Consider the following 22,489-nt stretch of genomic DNA (forward strand, 5'->3'; position numbering starts at 1 on the left):
CGGGTCAGGCGACCGCTGACGTCGGCAGGTCCTTTAGTGTACCGCGAGCTGCCGGCAAGCCAGGACGCATCGGATAAAGACACCGGGGGCCATCAGAAGGTAAGTATAATATTTATTTTTTATCATTCTTTCGGTCACACTATATAAATCCATGCCTTTTGCATGGATTTATATAGTGTGACCAAGTTGTCAAGCAATTTCCAAGTGATGCTAAAATCGTTTGGAAAGTACTTGACAACCCGCATGCAGAAATGTACGTGAAGAACGCTTCACATCCGCATGTCCCTGGCAGGAAAAACGCATGTACAATCCGCATGTACAATCCGCATGCGTTTTTACTGCCAGGGAGATGCATAAATGCTCAGGAAAAAAATCCGGAGCATCGTGGGCACATAGCCCAAGACCCTTTCACACGTCCCATTTTCTCTTAAGTGTTTCTAGTCTATGGGGCTCTATGTGGCCACAAAAAAAAAAAAAAAGTTTGATTTTAGTCAGTGTCACTGATGAAAAATCACCCTTTCAAGTCTATGATGAGTGAAAACTGCGGACAGCACTCTGATAGTATCTCAGTTCCCCCTTAGTGCTGTCAATTCTTCACCATTTGATAGAAGCTTGAGGTTTTTTTTTAACACAATCCATGATAAGGAAAACAAACTGATCCTGATAACTGAAGAGGATCAAACATGTTTTAAAAAAAAAAAAAAAACCCTCACATCTGCAATGAAAACAACAAAATAAACCACAGACCTGTGAACCAACCCAACACTAACTCATACCAAATTGTGAAAAAAAAAACACAAGAGATACTTATTCGCATGGTTTTATTTAACACTAATCTCAGCACACTGCTGGCAAGATGTTGACAAGATGGACAAGGACATTTCCAGTATCACACCATAAGCTACACAGCGGCCCAGGGACAACAGACAAACACTCTTACAGCAGCATACTGGTATGGGACACTAGGAGAGGGGTGTGAGCACAAGTAGCACTATGTTTTCCCATGGAGTGCAGCACTTCTAATAATTGACTATGACTAGAGGGAGTGTAACAAGCAGCAGAACAGTGCTATGTACACACGCTGTAATGCTTCTGTCCCATACATGAAAATGGGCTAATTGCAGCTGCCAGTGTGTACTTCCATCATGGGCAAAACCGTTCTAAGTGAAGAAAAAGGAGGGGGTGAGCAAAGCTGTTGGAATATGGCAATGTTTAAGGAACTGGGACCACTCTCATGGTGTTGGTGAAGCCAGAACCTGGCTGCCAGCCAGTTAGCACAATGGCAGAGTCACCTGTCTTGAAGAAACCACGGGCTTTGCCTACGGGAAGAAAAAAATAATAATTTAGAAATAATCAGAAGAAGCAAAGAACAAAGTGTATTCTAATACTGCCAAAAGTTCAAATTATACAAACTATGTTACCCAATAATGCTAAAAAATCCACAATAATCTTCGCACTCTGCACATTCCCACAATTTTGTATTCGTACACCGGTAAGCTATAACATTAAAACCCAATATTGTGTAGGTCCCCTCGTGCTGCTAAAACAGACTGCATAAATTCTCTAAATGGGTCTGGTAGTTTCTGGCAGCAAGGAATTGGCCAGACCCTTGAATTCCTGTAAATTGTGAGGTGAGGTCTCCATGGATTTCACTTTCCTGCAAATCACACAGATGTTCAATTGGATTGAGCTCCTGGTAATTTAGAGAGCAATTTAGAAGGGAAAGCATGTTTGCATCATCCCGCTAAAAGAATAAAGTGTACATCAAAAGATACAACATGAATGCCAGGACCAAGGTTTCCCCAGAGCACCACACTGTCTTAGCCAGCTTGCATTATAGTCAAAGCACATGCACCCTGCTGACCACCTTCTTCCATTGAGCCATTGTCCCCGTTCTGATACTCCGGTGTCTTTTTTTTTTTTAGATGCTTTTGATAATTGACAGGGCTTGGCATGGGCATGATAATAGTACACAGCCCCGTATACAAGCCATGATGCACAGTTATGTTCAGAGATCTTTATCATAGCAACACATTTTTTTCAGCAATTTGTGTTACAGTAGCTCTTCTGTGGGATCCAAGCAGGCAACCACCACTGCCCAACCACTTATCTTTACTTCAACCACTTTTGCTAGGCACTAACCACTGATAGAGAACATCCTACAATACCTGCAGATCTGGAGGTTCTCTGTTCCAGAAATTCTGACGTTTAGACTGGGTCAGTCATGTCACGTATGGCCCAATACACTGCTCAAATTAAAGGAACACCTAAATCGCATACAATCTCATTTGATTAAAGACTTAAATTGGAAACCTCCACTGAAATTGTGCAATTCACTGAGAACAAAAAGGACATGTCAAGGGAAACTAAACTCTTCAACCAACTGCGGTCTGCATGCCAAATCACATCAAAAAGAAAAAAAAAAATTACTAGCAGATTCAACTTAAGAAAATTTCATTGCAGCAAATCATAATGATTTGTGTGTGCCGCTGCCCCACCACATGCCTGCACACACTCCCAACAATGTCTGCGCTTGCGCCTACTGATACAACAGATTGTGTCCTGGGGTATTTCCACCCAGACCTTGGTCACTGGACCAGAAAGCTTTTGGACAGTCTTTTTTGCTACTTGGTAACATTGGATGCATGGATTTAAAATGTCCCTAATTGGATTCAAGTCATCTTAAACAAACTGTCTATGCTGGCGACAAGTCATCGATAAATCCTCAGAGGCACTGTTGGCCATCACTTGGGAGATTCGTACAACCCCAGATGATCAATTAACCACAGCCAGCCTGGTCATGGTGGATGATGTTCTAAGCGCCAAACGATTCAACATGAAGTCTCCAGACATTCATGTCTGTCACATGCACTGTGTGCACCAGTTCTCATTTATGAGAATGTAATGTCAATGGCAGACATGCCAATTTTAGCGTTCTCTGCCGATAACCAAACGAGCTGCATGGTGCCGAGCAGTAAATTCCCATTACAGAATGTTGGGCCTTCATGCCACTCTAAACTTTCAGAATCTGACTACACGAGTCACACCAGTTTCCTGCTGGCAGTGCGGATACTTTCCCCCTTGCATAAAAGGAGCAGATAACAGTCCTGCTGTTGGGTTGATGCCCTTCTGTGGCCTTTGCTGGAGGAGCTGACACACACACACACACACACTACAGTGCAGAATCTGGTCCTTTCTGCACAAGCAGTCTTACCAATCTCCATAGCAAAGTTGACTCTACGATCAACATCTTCTGCCCAGGCCTGATCTACTGGCTCTTTATACAGTACAGGGAAGATACCACGGTAGAGATGTGCTTGCCGGGCCGTTTGTCCATTACGGGTCACAGCTATAATTGGAGCACGTGGGCGATACCGAGATACCAGGTGTGCAGACCTGCAAATAGATAGTGAACAGTGTTTCCAGAGAAAGATATGCATTTTTAATTCAACCATCTACAGCACACTTTTTGACACATTTTATAGAAATCTGGCTGTAAGCAACAGAATTGTAAGAAACCTTCAGCACTCCAGCTGTTGCAAAACTACAACGCCAAGCATTCCACCAACTTTCAGGTTCAGGTAAGGAGTTGGGAGTTTCACAACAGCTGAATGCTGCAGGTTGCTGATCCTTGCATTAAATTACACTACCACAGAGGTTTACAAGACTTAAAGGGGTAAGCCGAGGAAATAAAAATGTATTCACATCGACAACTTTAGAAGTGATAAAGACTCATATCTATTGTACCTTTTCAGTGGTCACTATTATAACAGAGATGCAGCTCCTCAGTGACCCCCCCCCCCCCTCTTCTGGACCGCTACGCCACAGGTCAACGAGCCTGGCTTCTAATGCAAGTCAGCCCCTTCCCTCCATTCACAAGTAAGGGGGCATGGCTTGCTTGTTATGCAAGTTAGCCCCCTGACCAAGCCCTATGTTGTCTCTGCCTTTAATGTCATGCTTTGGTTGAGCTCTGGCTGCTCGACATCCATGCCCGCTTCTCCACAGCTTCCCTCTAAGCGCCTTGACATAGGTCAGTGAGCTGGCTTGCATTAGTAACCAGAAGCAAACCATGCCCTATGATCTGTAATGTATCAGAAGGGGGTGGGAACACTTCGGATCTGCATCTCTATTACAATGATTAGTTCTAATTAGCAAAAAGTGATGAAAACAGTACTAAGGGTATGAGACTACTGTTTAAGTTGTTCATGAAAATACATTTTTATTTCCCCAGAGCACACCTTCAATCCTGTACCTAGTCCCTGTAGCTCTGTATCAGACAAATTTCACAATATGGCATCCAAGAATTAATTTTTCTATTGCGTTCATGCTTAAAAGGGTACCTGAACTTTCAAGAAACCATTCCGAATAAACTGCAGTGTGTACATAAGGAAACTATTTGACCATTGTAGGACTTGTATCCTGCAGTTCCACAAGTTTTCTCCTCTGCAGGCTCTAATTTGCAATTCACTCTGAACTGGCTGAGAGAGGAGACTGTGGGGAGGGGTGAAGATAGTAGCTGCTGTGACCACCCCCATACACGCACACAACAGAGGGATTCTTGCTCTTAATTCTTTTTATCACGCAGAGAAGCAATATGGAAAAAAATACAGCAGCGCAGCACTGGGGTGAGGTACAAGACTTGTTAGAAAACTCAGCAGTGTATGTGTGTTTACTCCCTCTGCTTCTCACTCACACCCCTCTTCATAGACTATAATGGGCTGTCACATGACATTTTAGTAAGATGGCAGTCCAGTTTCTTTGAACAACAGATTAGGATTTATTTTTTTTCTGAGTGGATGACAAGTTCAGGAGATACATTTGTTGGGGGCATTTTCCATGGTATAAACCCTTTAAATGAAGATGTTCAACCCTTCCAATTTTGAGTACTTTTAAATCAAAACTCTGAAAAGAAAACACAAAAATGCTTTACCAAAGTTTTCATGTGCACTGGTTTCTTTTAAAGGAGTTATTTTTGAATAGTTAAAAGTAATTATAAATAAATTTGCTAACTAAAGGCATTCAATAGGTTAACTCCATGGGCAAATTAGTGTGACGACTATATAGAGCATTAAAAGGGATATTCTCAACTTGCATGTTCATCAGCACACAGCTTTCAAAGTCTCTCACTTCTTGTTGCTGGGGAGGCAGGCACTCTCAGTGACAGTTCTGATCAGCAGTACAACTTGTTCTGCACTTTATCATTCTACTGTAACACATTTAACTACCAGTATGCTTATGTTCTAAATAAGGCCTTTAAACAAGCACATGGCTGGAAAAGCCAGAGCAGAAATTAATAGAGCTCCTCTGGAAGCAACTACAGGTGGGGGTTGGGTGATTGTGATTTTGCAGGATTGATAACAGGTCAGGAGCCGAGTAGCTAACTGCTCTATAGAAATCAATGGGCTGGAGAGAGATGAATGAGTTAATGCCAGTGTGAAAATCAATTGTCTTGATGAATGGGGCCCTAGTTTCTTGCTTATCTGACAAAAGGATATTAGCTGCAGTGGTCATGTGATAACCAATCCCTTCCCTCTCCATCCTGGCTTCTAGGTGAATGTTGACTGGGAACACTGCAGCAAGTGTGTTAGAGCAGCCTAGGAAGAGAGTATGGGAATATTTTTTTTCAATTTATTTTCTTTTAAATTACCATATCCTAGACCCACGGAGAATAACTTAAAATTGGGAGAGATCTTTAAAATGTGTGCCATATTGTGGTAACTGCCACGTGTTAACAGGATTGTTTGAGCAAAAATATTTCTTCCCATTATGAAAAATATGCTGTGTCAATGAAATTTTACAGTCAACTGAGCTGGGGAATACATGTACAAGTTATTGCATGGCTGCTGATATATACCAGTCACAGCTGAACACTGACATTCTGAATTCCAGGACTCAAGTGTCAGTATTCGTCAATCGTCGTATTGGAGTAGAATTACCCTTTAAAATGACTTATTTTTTAAGCTAGACCTGAATGGTATATAGCTATATCATATTCTTTGCATATAAAAGCAGATTTCAAATTGGTTAAATATCTGTTATTTAAGTGTTTTTTGAAACATGGATATTATGCAATGCCCGTACACAAGGAAATGACCCTCACTATAGAAAGTCAAATGCTATAAATATACAGCAAAGAAAGGTCACAGAGTGAAGGAACCACATGGGAAAATGTCACCTGAAATAGGAGTAGCAACTTCAGCTGTCTGGACTGCTAAAAAAAAACAAAAAACAAAGAAAAAAAACCCTCCTTATCCATTTAATGGTCATATAACTTTACATGCTCATCACTGGGAAGTTACCTGATCTAATATATGATAATATAGGACTATTTGTGATGCAAAAACAACAAATAAAATATATACAGTACAGACCAAAAGTTTGGACACACCTTCTCATTTAAAGTTTTTTTCTGTATTTTCATGACTATGAAAATTGTACATTCACACTGATGGCATCAAAAATATGAATTAACACATGTGGAGTTATATACTTAACAAAAAAGTGTGACACAACTGAAAATATGTCTTATATTCTAGGTTCTTCAAAGTAACCACCTTTTGCTTTGATGACTGCTTTGCACACTCTTGGCATTGTCTTGATGAGCTTCAAGAGGTAGTCACCAGAAATGGTCTTCCAACAATCTTGAAGGAGTTCCCAGAGATGCTTAGCACTTGTTGGCCCTTTTGCCTTCACTCTGCGGTCCAGCTCACCGCAAACCATCTCGATTGGGTTCAGGTCTGGTGACTGTGGAGGCCAGGTCATCTGGCGTAGCACCCCATTACTCTCCTTCTTGATCAAATAGCCCTTACACAGCCTGGAGTTGTGTTTGGGGTCATTGTCCAGTTGAAAAATAAATGATGGTCCAACTAAACGCAAACCGGATGGAATAGCATGTTGCTGCAAGATGCTGTGGTAGCCATGCTGGTTCAGTATGCCTTCAATTTTGAATAAATCCCCAACAGTGTCACCAGCAAAGCACCCCAACACCATCACACCTCCTCCTCCATGTAGAGTCCATCCGTTCACCTTTTCTGCGTCGCACAAAGACACGGTGGCTGGAACCAATGATCTCAAATTTGGACTCATCAAACCAAAGCACAGATTTCCACTGGTCTAATGTCCATTCCTTGTGTTATTTAGCCCAAACAAGTCTCTTCTGCTTTTTGCCTGTCCTTAGCAGTGGTTTCCTAGCAGCTATTTTACCATGAAGGCCTGCTGCACAAAGTCTCCTCTTAACAGTTACTGTAGAGATGTGTCTGCTGCTTGAATTCTGCGTGGCATTGACCTGGTCTCTAATCTGAGCTGCTGTTAACCTGCGATTTCTGAGGCTGGTGACTCGGATAAACTTATCCTCAGAAGCAGAGGTGACTCTTGGTCTTGCTTTCCTGGGGCGGTCCTCATGTGAGCCAGTTTCTTTGTAGCGCTTGATGGTTTCTGCAACTGCACTTGGGGACACTTTCAAAGTTTTCCCAATTTTTCGCACTGACCCACCTTCATTTCTTAAAGTAATGATGGCCACTCGTTTTTCTTTACTTAGCTGCTTTTTTCTTGCCATAATACAAATTCTAAAAGTCTATTCAGTAGGACTATCAGCTGTGTATCCACCAGACTACTGCACAACACAACTGATGGTCCCAACCCCATTTATAAGGCAAGAAATCCCACTTATTAAACCTGACAGGGCACACCTGGGAAGTGAAGACCATTTCTGATGATTACCTCTTGAAGCTCATCAAGAGAATGCCAAGAGTGTGCAAAGCAGTCATCAAAGCAAAAGGTGGCTACTTTGAAGAACCTAGAATATAGTTGTTTCACACTTTTTTGTTAAGTATATAACTCCACATGTGTTAATTCATAGTTTTGATGCCTTCACTGTGAATGTACAATTTTCATAGTCATGAAAATACAGAAAAATCTTTAAATGAGAAGGTGTGTCCAAACTTTTGGTCTGTACTGTATATTTTTTGTTTTGAACACTATGCAAGCGAGTCCCGTATGGCCTTGGCCTAAATCAGCATACGTGGCTTTTACCACTCACAATCTTGAGCAGAAGCCTCAGCTGTGGGTAGAATACTTTCCATACAAATTTTTGCAATTGTTTAAAATAGATCTATGATGAAAATATGGTATATCCAATGAGCTAGCGTAACAAATATATTGAACAAAGTAAGAAAAGAAAAATTACAGCTCTGATGTAGCAAACAATTTTTAAAAGACTTAAAAAGGGAACCTGTCACAAAAAAACGCTATTAAACAGTAGAATTGGGGTTAACCCCTTCACCCCCCAGTCTAGTTTCACCTTCATGGCCAGACCAAAATTTTACAATTCTGACCAGTGTCACTTTATGAGGTAATAACTCTGGAACGCTTCCAACGAATCCTACTGACTCAGCCTTTTTTTGGTGACATACTGCACTTCATAACAGAGGTAAATTTAGGTTGACATTTTTTGCGTTTGTAAAAATATTGGAATTTTGGCGAAAACTTAATTATGTCACACAAAATAGTTGCCCATTTACCACATGTCTACTTTACATCAGCATCATTTTTTAAACAATTTTTGTTAGAAAGTTAGAAGGGTTAAAAGTTAATCAGCAATTTCTCGTTTTCCCAACATTTTTTTTTTTTTTTTTTTTTTTTTTTTTTTAAAAGGACCATTTGAAGTGGCTCTGAGGGTGTATGTGGCAGAAAATATCCCAAAGTGACAATTTTAAAAACTGCATCCCTCAAAACCACATTCAATAAGTTTATTAACCCTTCAGGTGTTTCACATGAATTAAAGTAATTTGGAAAGAAAAAAAATGAAACATTTTACTTTTACCCCACAAAAATGTTGTTTTAGCACCAAATTTTGCATTTTCGCAGGAGAAACTGCACAACAAAGTTTACTGTCCATTTTCTCCTGAGTACATCGATAACCCATATGTGGTGGAAAACTAATGTTTGGGTCTCGGAAGGGAAGGACGCCATTTGACTTTTGAAGTGCAAAATTGGCTGGAATAGATAGCGGACGTCAAGTCGTGTTTGCAGAGCCCCTGATGTGCCGGGAACCACCCCACAAGTGACCCCATTTTGGAAACTACACCCCTCAAGAAATTTATCTAGTTGTGTGGTGAGAAACTAAAACCTGGACATGGGGTGAAATATAGGAAAAAAACATTTTTTTATAAGATGGGGGTCGGTCTTCTAGCCTGAATAGGTATCTTACCTGGAGGGGGTCCTTCAGGAATCCGGCGCTCCTGCAGCAGGAAGTTGCGGTGGAGCAGAATCGCAGGGCCCTCCGTTCCCTCCCTCAGGAACCTGGCGGCTGCAGCAGGAGAGGCGAGATGGCCGGGGGCCGGTGCGGCAGAGCTGGCATCTTTCTGAAGCTGTGATCTACAGGAAAATGGCTGCCCGAGCTACCAGTCTGCACATGCGCTGGCTCAACTGGTCATTTTCCTGTAGATCACAGCTTCCGGAAGATGGTTGAGCACACCAGAAAGCCGCGCCGCTCTATCAGGCCGCTCACCGACCTGTAGCATCTCACCTCTACTGCCGCCAGGTTCCTGAAAGAGAGTGGGAATGGAAGGCCCTGCGAGCTCGCTCCGCTCCATCACCACTGCAACTATCAGGTAAGCTCTGCGTTCGGACCATAAGGCGGAACCCCCCCATTTTCCTCCCAAATTTTGGGGGGGGGGGGGGTGCGTCAAATGGTCTGAAAAATATCGTATTTATTGGTATAATATTTTTCAACTTTATTTAGTTCCTTTATTAGTTTTTTTTTTATTACTTTGATTGCTGGCATAATGCATTGCAATGCATTATACCTATCAGTATTACACTGACAGGAGACTCTCAGACCATGCTCCACCTTAGCTGGCAGATGTCACGGGTGCACCGATCAGAAGGGAGAGGGAGTCCCCTCCCAGCCTCCTAAATGTTGCAAGCGATATCAATCGTAGCATTTAGGGGATTAAGAGACAGTGACAACTGGAGCTCAGCTATTAGCTACATTGCACTCCTGGCAGCAATCGCGCTGGCACTGATCCTGTGCCCACACGATGGACCAGTGCCAGTGCGATTGATGAAAGCCAGAGGCTGCCAGAAGGAATAGAGGTACAGCTTGAGTTACCACTCAATACGTAGTGAGCATCGGTTGTAACCACGCCCCGGCACCGACAGCCGGCTCTGTACTGATGCACTGTTGTCAGTCTGTGCTGGGGGTTGTTATAGCAAACGATCACTATGTTGATTGAAGGAATAAAATGTATCTCCTCCCAGCAGCCAGGTTTTCAGTATGGCAGCCGCATTAGAACTCTATTAACCTGCAGATTAAACCAAACAGCCACACTTCTTTACAATGCTAGTAACTTGCAGATCAACCCAATATCTGCAGGTTAATAGAAGATTGTTTTTTTTTGTTTTTTTTACATGACAAGTTCCATTTAAGTAAAATATAAATACATTATTACGGCAGCAATTGTTAATTTCTTTAGCAGCTTTACCTGTAGGACTTCAAGGTGATAGTACACAATTTTAATAGTCCCCTCCCCACTCCTACCTGCCAGATTTGGTAAGGACGATGATTGCTCCACTACAGCATTTGAATGATGCTTCCACTGCTCCAACAGCAGTCGCTTCTGTTGGATCCTGGGTCAACGGGGACACACGTCTCAGCTCTTCAAACAGCTGTCTGTGGTAAATGGCTGCCTCCGCCTCGCGAGCGATCTAACAGCAATTGGACGGGGAGCCACAATTGCCAAATTCAGGCAATGGGGGAATGTGTCGTCAATGAATGAGCAAGAAGGAAGGGGAAACAGGAGGGGAGACATTCACATCAATCAGACTTGATTTTTTTCAAACAGAAACTACTTCACCTGACCCCATTCAGACAACAGCCATACTATTGACCTGCCTCTTCTGTGGATTGGAATAGCGCAAGATTTCGCAGCATTACCAGCAAAAAGGATTTTGCTACAGGTGAGCCCTACCTGCCAGACTCTGTTAGAACTATGAGAGCTCTTGCTAAACACTTAAAAGATGCCCCCACTGCGCCTACAGCCATCGCTTCCGCAGGGTGCCTGGAGCTAATGGTGACACGGGAAAGTTCCTCAAACAGCTGGCGGTGGAAAGAAGCAGCCTCGGCCTCCAGAGCAATCTGTGAGCCGGAGGGAAGGAGAAGAGAAGGAGAGGAGAGAAGGGATACAAACCAAAAGAAAGAAAATAAAGCAGAGTGATTCTCTGAGTCAAAAGTCACAAGGTTAGAGTGGAAGAGATAGAAACACTAGGGTTAAAGAAAGAAAGAAAACTAAGAAAGTATGAATCAGAAGAGGGACAGAACAATGGTAAAGATCAATCATCACACCTTTGAACCCAATACAATGCAGGATATCACAACTCAGAGATATACACTCCTCAACATTGAAAATGCAACACCAATAAGGAGAAGTGATGGAATTATGGAAATCACAGGATTGATAGACTTGAATGATTTGAAAACTTTGTGTCCGCTTTTCTTCATTCACATAATCTCAATTTGCTCGGTATCGAGTATGAGCACCACACACAAATACATGCAATTACTCCCTTTAGCATGTGAGCAATGAGATTCTTAATGGTTGGCAGAACTTTCCTCAAACACACTGAATGCACTTGGGCAGGCTATTCATCAAGATCTGCTGCTGGCAGCTTTATCTGCAATTTTCGTAAAAGGACGTCGCAGACGTGCTTGATAAGTCCAGAGATGCTGCAGGCCATGGTAGCATGTCTAGGCCACACAGGATGCTCACAGTAGCACGTGCAACATGCGGCCTGGAGTGGTGTTAAAAAACTCTTCTCATGTTCCTCATGAAGAGGTCCACAAGAGAACATCACACGAGTCATACTACCAGGATTATGGTATGGAGTAGCATAAGGTATAGTAGCCGGACCCTTCTAGTCTTCATTCCAAGTATACCAACAGCTCAGCATTACATGGATTTTGGTCGTGGAACTGCCATTTCTCCATAGTGTGCAGGGAGCCATTTTTCAACACTGCACTTTGCCAGTGCTTGCAAGTCTCTACAGATTTGTCCTCCATCCTGCAGATCTGGGACATCATTGGTCGGCAATTACAAAGGGAGCTGCCAGCAGCAGATCTTGATTTCTGTGCCCAGGTGCATTCAGTTTGGCAGTACATTTCCCAGACAACTATTAAAACCCTCAATGATTGCAAGCCACGGTGTGTAAACGCGTGCATTTCTTTGCGTGACGCCCATACGCTATACTTAATGAATTGAGATGTTTTGAAACGGTTTATATTTTATCATCCTGTGAATATCATTAACATGCATATTGAAGGGGTTGTCCAGTACTATTGATAATGCCCTAATGCATTTTTATGGTGAAAAGAAGGGTCTTTGCAAATACCTTCTGTTGCAGTTTCTGCCTGTGAGCGGCGCTGTTGCTGGCCGCTCACAGGCATCACGTGTCCCCCTGGCTGCAGCCGGCTTCGACATCCGCTGACGTCACGTCATGTTCCGGATACAGCCGGGGGTCTCTGCTGCGTTCCACGGTGGATTCTGGGTTGTGGGCGGGGTTACCCAGCGCGCTCTCCCTCTCCTCATTCATTGGGAAAGCGCCCAGTGGATGCTGGGTGTGACGCGCAGGGTAACCCGGTCCACAGCCCATCATCAACTGCGGGGACCACGTCACGCCTCACTTGACGTGACATCATCAGGTCATGTGATGCCTGTGAGCGGCCAGCGATAGCGCCACTCACAGGCAGTAACAGCAACGCAAGGTATTTACAAAGACACTTCTTTTAACCATAAAAATACATTGGGGCATTATCAATAGTACTGGGCAACCCCTTTAATCCGGTGAATTCTATAATTCCCCCACTTTTCCTACTTCGTCTTGAAATTTCAATGTTGAGGAATGTATAAAGGTTGACCTTCTGTTAAAATATGTTGCACCTCACAGTGAATATGATAACTCCAAATGCTAGAGACAATATACCAGAATAGACAGTGTGCATATACCACCCTACGATGGTGTATATTGGATCTGATCTTCCCATAGAAGTCCTGTTTTGTTGGCTTTTAAATTAACCTTCACAGATAAAAGTAGTTTGCACTGTAGTTCTGTATTGTGCAACAAATTACATTATGTACATACTTCAGTATAGGAGGCCCTGGATTAACTAGATCATATTCTTTATATTTATATTAGAGTTTTTTTTTTTATATTCAAATAGGTCCAACATTTTGTGCCATTAAATACAACATTTATAGGCTTTTTTTTCTGACAGTATAATATCCCTTACTTCCTTTCACACAGCCAAAGTGATAAAGGATATAATTCTGGCTGTCTCTTCCGCAAAAGAATCTAAAAATAATAGTTAGATTGCCAAAACAGCAACGGTGATAAATGTTGCAAAATGGCTGAAAACACTGGGGGTGAAGAAAAACAATGCACATTCACTGACTATTTTATGATAATTGCTCAGAAAAATTTGTGATCCTAAGAATGTACTAAAATTTTAATACCTTAAACGGATTGTCGCATGAACAAAGTACAGTACATGTTAATCAAAATCTTGGAATAATAATAATTTCCACAATTGGATGTGTTTAAATAAAATGTTCCTGTGCTGAGATAATCTTATAAATGTGCCCCTGCTGTGTACTGTGTAATGGCTGTGTCTGACCGTACATGAACATGGACTGATCATACCACAGCTCCTGGGCAGGGGAACATGTGATCACTGCCGATTCTTTCCTTTACCTCACAAAAAAAAATGTTTTACCTCACAGAAATATGCTCCAGATCCAAATTGTGGAACTTGCCTTTGTTCCAAGATCTATTGATTAAAATGTACTTTGCCTACAGTTAAAGGGGTTGTCCAGTGAACAGTTAGTATACTGCAATGAATACGGAGTAAAAACTATGGTAATGGTGCACTAATTAACCCCCTTTACGACCTATGATGTATAGGTACGTCATAGATCGCCTTCCCTTTTTGGTGCGGCTCCGCAATTCACCCACGGCTGTTAACATGTTGAATGCCGCCGTCAACGGCATTTGACACGATTGTGCAGGAAGCGCGTCATTAGCTCTGCCCATTGGCATGCCAGTCACATGATTGTGGGCCGCCGATGGTTTTGGCATGGCAACCCGGGGTCTGTTGGAAACTCCTAGCAAATTAGCATTTTTGTTACATATAGCAGGGCTTCAGACCTATCATGTGCAACACAAGCGATTAGATGATTGCAGCTTCTAGTCTCCCATGGAAAAAAATCTAAAAAGTTCAAATCACCGCCCCCCCTTTTGCCCCATTCCAAACAAAAAAAATAACACATAATTTGGTATCACCGTGTTCAGAATTGCCCAAATCTATATATAAAAATTATTCAGATCGGTAAACGGCGTAATGGGAAAAAAAGTCAAAATGTCAGAATTATGGTTTTTTGGTCGCCGCAACATTGCAATAAAATGCAGTAAAGAGTGATCAAAATATTGTATCTACCCCAAAATAGTATCAATAAAAACATTAGCTTGGCATGCAAAAAATAAGCCCTCACCCAGCCCAAGATCCCCAAAAAATAGACCTTTAAACAAACTTTGGAATTTTTTTCACCGCAAATTACAAAAAAAAATTAAAAGAACCTATACATGTTTGGTATCTACATACTTACTTGTAATGACCTGGAGAATCATAATGGCAGGTCAGTTTTAGAATTTAGTGAACATGGTAAAAAAAAAAAAAAAAAAAAAAAAAACACATTTGTATTATTGCTCTTTTTTTTTGCAATTTCACCACACTTGGAATTTTTTCCCCCTTTTTTTCACTACACTACATGGTAAAAATCAATGGTGTCGTTTAAAAGTACAATTCATCCCACAAAAAACAAGCCCTCAAATTGCCATATTGACGGAAAAATAAAGTTATGGCTCTGGGAAGAAGGGGTGCATAAAATGAAAACGCAAAAACTCAAGGTGGTGAAGGGCAGAAATATGTAGATGGATAAAACATATCTACGATAGTTTCAATAACACTGTGCTCCTCGAAACATGATATTTTTGGCCCCAACAGGATACCGTTGTCGGCAGTGACGTCACACGCCTTCTCATCGCTAACACATGTGGCTACCAGGAACGCTACTGGCCAGAGCCCTGGTTCCATTATCCACGCTTTACTGAGGGCACCAGAGGGATTCACTCCATGGTGCCTGAACTGAACGTAGGTTATTGCGGACTCCTCACCCACCAGATCCTCTTTCATAAATCAGAACTATCTCCCTAATACAGGACTGCACTCTAAGTAAGTGGACCTTCACATGTTTCCTGACCAGGACACTTTTTATGCTTGATTGTGTCCACTTATTGGCATGTTGGCGTTTTCTTTAGGAGACATTCTACATTGACTAGCTATTTAGCTATCACTTTGTTCATTTTTGTAGTCTAATGGGGTATTTCCTTATCTATTGCACCTTATTATTTGTTACACTAACTGCATTGTAGGTGTCTATTCAAATTTTAAACAGCAGATTGTTCTACAGCAGGGGTGGGGAATCCTTGTTCTGCCAAAGGCCATTTGGATATTTATATCGTCCTTCGGGGGCCGTACAAATCGCTAGCTAACTCCACCCACAAAGTACGTCCTAACGCTAACATTGATGTCAGGAAGTAATCCTTCATTGCATGCGCCTCAGCGTTCAGCAGTGAACACTGCATGTGTGTGCTCACAGAGGAAGAAGACATTAATGGGCCGGCAAAACAGCTGCTAGCCCAAGCACTGCAGTCCCCTGGAATCGGGCAGGATAAAAGGTCATTGAGGACCATAAACAGCTCGTGGGCCTGAGGTTCCCCACCCTGTTCTACAAGGACACAGGAGTTCGTTTAAGGTTGTGCCTTTATCTCTTGCCTAACATTAGCAAGCTAGCATTTTGCGTTTTACTTAGCGAGATAGGACCATAGATTTTACTCCGTGTTAATTAGTTTCTCATGTGTCTGCACACAGGGCCTGTTGGTCTGCCAGCAGCTATCAGCACACATTTGTTTTCCCCCCTTTGGCGGGCACTAGTGTTATATGTGTAGGCATTTAGAATACTAGAAGCCATGGCCCAGAAGGCATTCCCTCAGAAACACTGTTTTAAAACAGGCAGACCATTGTTTTACCTCACAGTAAGAATCAGCTGTGATCCCCTGCTGTAATGTCTGTATACTCTTTTGCTTCCTCCCCTGCCCAGGAGATGTGGTATAATCAGACCATGTTCCTGCACGGTCAGACACGGCCATTACACAGTACACAGTAGGGGCACATCTATAAGATTATCTCAGCACAGGAACTTTAAAAAAAACACATCCAATTGTGGAACTTATTATTCCAAGATCTATTGATTAAAATGCACTTTGTTCGTGGGACAACCCTTTTAAGTTTTTGTCCAAGACTACAATATTGATTCTCTATCTTTAGGACAGGTCATCAGCATCAGAGCAGTGTGGGGGTGCAGAAGCTGGCCCCACCTCTGCTGGAAGTACATGTACATATGAAATAGGTTGGAACTTGTAGCAGGCTAGTGTGAGACATACACAGATTAGGTACACCATGCAGCACATTTCTCCATCACAGCGAAAAAATAAATAAAAATCAGGAGAGGCATGGAGGATGACTGCACACAACGGTACCGGGTCCAAGCACAAATACTGTGCATGTGCAATGCATTTAATCCACATCTGCATGCTGCGCATTTGATGGGGGTCAGTGAAAAATAAAAATGCAAAACATTTCATATTCGAAAGTGCACCTACAAATGCCATCAGCTGAAAAACTGCAACTAAAAACTGCAAGCAATCTGCAATACAGATCATATAGTACAATTTGAGCATTTCTCCATTTAGAACGCACTGCTAGGCACACGTTACAGTTTGATTGCTCAATTCATTAAATTATGCAGAAACGTTGTGTAGGAGATATGATATAATATTTTACTTATATCACCAAAAAGCCTCAGAATAAATTCCTATCGCACAATATGAAGAGATTCCAGCAATAGTGATTAAAAAAATATTTAATACATACATGTAATAAAATACTGAATGAAATGACAGGGAAAGAAAACCTCAAAAGACAGAAATACCCACAAAGCTAGAACTAGTATAAAGATACATTTATATAGGAGAGCCAATGGTATTGATACCTAAAGTGCCAGTGCTGTGCTTTAGAAGAGGGTAACATTTATCCCACCTAAATGTACTGGCACTTTAGGCATCTACATTTGGCTCTCCTATGGAAATTTATCTTTATACTAGTTTGGCATTTGCGTGTCCCCTTTTTGGAGGTTCTCTCTTTCCCTGTCATTTTATTTTATGTATTGATTCAATAAAAATAATTTTTTCAATCACTATTGCTGGAATCTCTTCATATCCTGGGAAAGGCATTTACTATGCTCAGGTTTTTTGGTGGTATATTTATATAGGGAAGTGTCTAGCATTACATTTTTCTTTGGGACTATTGTGATTGATAATATTTTACTTGTTGCATTGTGGCATAAAGAAAATTATCTGACTGGTAAAATATTCAGGGACTGCTTGCATATAGGATATTAATCCAAAAAGAGCAAGAAATTGAGTATATCAGATCATAAAATGTAACCTTTATTGAATAAAGTCATGACAATAAAAATCTGATAAAAGGCACTCCAGTAACTTCATGAGGTGGGCATCGTCAAAATGGCATTGAATCACATGTACCATACAAATGGATCACAGGACACGGACAACAAAGTTTGTGGAAATAAGGTATATAAAGTGTACAAATTGGACCCAGTAGCTATAACATACCAAAAAATAAGTAAAGTTGCATAGCAATCTTATAAAATAGAATTGGTGTTAATAGCCCACATCCATGGGTCAAAATGAACCCAATCCACATATAATCACATATACAGTGTTTGCCGTGGTGTCCATTACCTGGTGGAATAAGGGGGAGAACAAACTAGACGCTCCGTGGCACATCGGCTGGTTTGTTCACCCCCCTATTCCACCAGGTAATGGACACCACGGCAAACACTGTATATGTGATTATATGTGGATTGGGTTCATTTTGACCCATGGATGTGGGCTATTAACACCAATTCTATTTTATAAGATTGCTATGCAACTTTACTTATTTTTTGGTATGTTATAGCTACTGGGTCCAATTTGTACACTTTATATACCTTATTTCCACAAACTTTGTTGTCCGTGTCCTGTGATCCATTTGTATGGTACATGTGATTCAATGCCATTTTGACGATGCCCACCTCATGAAGTTACTGGAGTGCTTTTTATCAGATTTTTACTGTCATGACTTTATTCAATAAAGGTTACATTTTATGATCTGATATACTCAATTTCTTGCTCTTTCTGGATTAATATCCTATATGCAAGCATCCGCTACATATTGTTAGAGTTTTATTTATATATATATATATATATATATATATATATATATATATATATATATATATATATATATATATATATATATATATATATATATATATATATATATATATATATATATATATATATATATATATATATATATATATATATATATATATAAAGTCACATGTACATTGTGTGTAATGAAATTGACTTTGTAAATTTAGGAAACCTAGAGTATTCAATTTTTTTTTTTTTGTGATATAGCTATTCAACATAGCGTTATAATCCAGCTAAAAGGACAGCATGGACATAAATATATAGAATATATGCAGGTGGAGGAGATATGTTAAAGAACATTGATGCTTCTTCCAATCCAAAAATTCACAACCTTGATAAAAAAAACCCTACACCAAGCTCTTTCTGCCATCAATGTATCTGGAATATAAGGTAGTTTATGCCAATGTGCGTACCAATAAGTGATAAAGAGAAGGAGAGAGTGCAAACCTTTGTGAATACAGTGATGCATGGGTAATCTGGCGGGTTGCCTGTCAGCACACTCCCATAGTGGCTATAAAAACGTTCCCCAAGAGCCACCTCCGTACCAGGCACAACCAGGACAATCTTACTCAGCAACAAAAGTGCAGGGGTGGAGGAAGAACGTGGAGGGAATGTCCTTTCTGGTCCAAACCAATACAAGTCAGTACTGAGCGGGTTTGAAGGATTGGGTGCATCAGCATTAAGTTATAGGTCAGAGGAGAAATGTGATAAAATCAAAAGATGAAAATGGGGAAAAAAAATAAAAATAAAATGGTAGAACTTGCCAGCGCTCACTATAAGCTATCTAAATACTAACTACGCAAAGGCATTAAGCAAGCAAATTCGAGCAGCGCATGCCAAACCAACCACATCTGAAAGATTATACAGCAATCACTGCACACATTTTTTTTGACACAAGTAAATACACACACATACTGAATCTAGAAACATACAAAACATTACTGTATGACTAAATACATCAACAAAATTTGTTCTAGTTATACATAAACAGTAACACTTCTAGTGTAAAAACAAAACAAGAAGTCTCATCTATTGTAAAGTATTGTGTGTGTGACTACTCTCATTTGGCCAAGTACAGCGTACCATTTAAGTTTTTGCATTTGATCCAAAGAATACTCACAGCGTGCTGCATGCGCACTGCCTCCAGTGGGTAGTCTCCCTTAGCGGTTTCCCCAGAAAGCATGATACAGTCTGCCCCATCCAATACAGCATTGGCAACATCACTGCCTTCAGCACGAGTTGGGCGTGGCTTTTTGATCATGCTCTCCAGCATCTGTAAAGATTAAGGTTGGCACACTAGGTAAGAGTTTTGATCCAAGAATGTGACCTTCAGTCATATGTCTGTAAATAATAGTATTACCTGTGTGGCGCAGATCACTGGTTTGCCAGCACGATTGCACCGACCAATCATCATCTTTTGAGCAAGGAACACTTTTTCTGCTGGGATCTCGATACCAAGGTCCCCACGAGCCACCATGATGCCATCACTAGCGTCTAAGATTTCATCAAACCTAGAAGTTGAAAACAAAGACAACAAGCAGTTATGTCAATTTTCTTTAGTTAAAACACATGAGTTTTAATAAAATGGGTTTAGCCATCTTCAAATATTGGCATATTGCTAGAATAGGCTATCACTTTGGGGTCCAGCCGCTGGGACCCCCCCCCCAATGATCCAGAGAATAAAGGGCGTCAAACTATTGGTATAATGTCTCTTTATTTTTCCAGCTAAATGGTGAAGTAAACAAAGGATGTGGTGATACAGCAGCGTTATACTGCTCCTTTATCCTCAGGATCAGTGAGCATCCCAGATTATGTTCCACTCAATCCACCAGTGAAACTTACCTTCTTACTCCTTCATGGTTCTCTATCTTGCTTATAATTTTGATGTTTTTCCCTTTCTCCCCCAAAACGTCTCGAACAGCCTGCACATCAGATGCCTTGCGGATAAATGATGCAAAGACCATGTCTACTCCCTGTGCAACTCCAAACTGAAGATCCTGAATGTCTTTGGTGGACACAGCTGGTAAGTCTACAGCAGCACCAGGTAGGTTGACTCCTTTTTTGCTACCAAGAGATCCTCCGTTCTCTATCTCAGTCAAGCAATAGTCAGGACCTTAAAAAAAAAAAAAAAAAAAAAAAAAAAAAGGGAGATAAACCTTTTTAAGACTTTTGTTAAGATTTTGATCAAGTATCCACACTATTGCTCCCCTTCCTTTTCACAGTTATGTGAAAATGCAGAAGATCAGATATGGGTTTGAATTTTTCCTTCTTGAAACCTTTCACACGACTACAGGTAAACATCGAAGAAGAAAATGGGGAGGGGAAAATAACAAAAAACAAGGCCCCAAGTAAAACTTTAAAAAGAGGTTAAATTGTAAAGATAATCATACTTACTAGATCGCAGTTCTTACCCCATGTCTCCTTTCAACTTGCCCAAACATGAATGGTAATTTTAAAACGGGAGAATAAAATAATGTATGCATGTTCTATAGTAAATACATCCGTTAAATATATTTATATCCCTGTATACATGAGACCTGTCAATCACCTGTAGTAGTACTGGGAAGAGCTGGCAAGGGGCAGAGCTGGACTAGTCTCCAAATATGGTCCCTGGCCAGATCTTCTTAGTATATTTTCTCTGAAATGCTGAAGTGTTTTAGAGAATATACCTGACCGCAATCATTTATAATCGGATATCAACACTCTCCACAGATACAAAATCGATTATGTTCCCTGATCTATGTTCAAGCGCCAGGAATGTTACATCTACCCAAATTATAGAAAGGTTATGTTTGGCGAAAGTCTGCTTGGAAATATGGTGGTGATATTATTCCACTAGGAGAATCCTGTTGGAAAATATGAATATTCCAATTATGTCCTTGCACCAATATTGCCTTTCATGCAATTAGCCATACTCTCATATGACCAGGAGTAGATGTGAGGGATGCTGGTGAGACCCTTTATAATAAAATCTCTCATCCAGAAAAACTCAATGTTGTTCCTTACTTTTCTAAATGTACCATCAACCCAGAAGAGGTGTGCCTGTCAGGTGCTTGGGAAAGCAGGATATGCGTGTGTACTAGTGAGATACCCAGAGTTTGAGCGGAGTGTCAGCTTACTGCGATCCAATTCTCTCGCATGAAAAAAAATCGGAGCATAGGTGTGGAGAAGATTGAGAACTTAATTTCTCCATCTTCTTCACAGTCTAAGTCTGCAGAAAATCAGACTTGTATGGGGGCGCGTCAGCCGATTAGCAGAGCCACTCACAGCATGCTGCAATTTTTTTCTCATGCCAGAGTGGCATGAGAACAAAAAACACATCTGAAGTGCCCCATAGAATAACATTGGCCCGAGTGCTATCAGATACAACATTGGATAGAAGTCATCCGATGTATACGCTCGTGTGAGCAAGCCCTTAGGCTGAGGCTCTATAATCAGGGCTCTGTGGAGCCCATATCAACAATTCCAGGAATCTGTTCTTAAACTCAAGATAGGCCTTGATGACCATAACTGAGGAATAAATCAGATGCCTCCTGATTATCCATTATGCACTATCATTTACCTGTATTTTGCAGCATTGAAGACACAAAGAAATGGGCAATATTGAGGACCATAAGACAAGGTGGTTGGCCAAGGAAATTTAGTGCACATCATGCATACTTCCCTTTGATATCAGAACATGTCCAACACTGTCCAGCGACTCAATATTCACGAAAATAAAGGCAGTGGGGTGCAGAAAATGGCAGCAGGTGCTCTAGACTTCGGAGTCAAAATTTTAAATATTTGGCTGTAACAGATGACAGTGTTTGCCAATGGGTTGGAGAGTGGTACAATAATGAGTGTCTGCAGGTAACAGAAGCATAGTAAAGGTTCCTTGCAAGTTCGGGGCTGCATTTCAGGAGATGGGAATTTGGTTAATATTAATGGTGTCCTCCATGCTGAGAAATGCGGGCAAATACTTATCCATCATGTAATACCATCAGGGAAGCGTCCAATTGTCCCCAAATTTATTCTGTAGAAGGACAACCACACCAATCAT

At 41.1% G+C, this 22,489-nt stretch overlaps 1 protein-coding gene across 3 annotated transcripts in view; it reads right to left on the reverse strand.

Annotated features, from left to right (window-relative positions):
- Window positions 1-804: 804 nt before the first annotated feature.
- Window positions 805-22,489, reverse strand: part of PKM (pyruvate kinase M1/2) — a 43,479-nt gene continuing 21,794 nt past the window's right edge. For 2 of the 3 annotated variants that reach the window (XM_073652744.1, XM_073652742.1), the window contains exons 6-11: window positions 20,293-20,563; window positions 19,811-19,961; window positions 19,571-19,723; window positions 10,541-10,707; window positions 3,215-3,396; window positions 805-1,319 (exon numbers count right to left, since the gene is read on the reverse strand). In XM_073652744.1, the coding sequence (XP_073508845.1) occupies window positions 1,213-1,319; window positions 3,215-3,396; window positions 10,541-10,707; window positions 19,571-19,723; window positions 19,811-19,961; window positions 20,293-20,563 (1,031 nt within the window). In that variant the 3' untranslated portion in view covers window positions 805-1,212. Of the gene's footprint in view, window positions 1,320-3,214; window positions 3,397-10,540; window positions 10,708-10,970; window positions 11,138-19,570; window positions 19,724-19,810; window positions 19,962-20,292; window positions 20,564-22,489 lie in introns of all 3 variants that reach the window. The other variant, XM_073652743.1, reaches the window with a different exon arrangement.

The sequence above is a fragment of the Phyllobates terribilis genome, unplaced genomic scaffold (genome assembly GCF_046119375.1).
Source record: "Phyllobates terribilis strain yellow unplaced genomic scaffold, ASM4611937v1 Scaffold_11__3_contigs__length_659146591, whole genome shotgun sequence".
Taxonomy (NCBI): Eukaryota; Metazoa; Chordata; class Amphibia; order Anura; family Dendrobatidae; genus Phyllobates; species Phyllobates terribilis.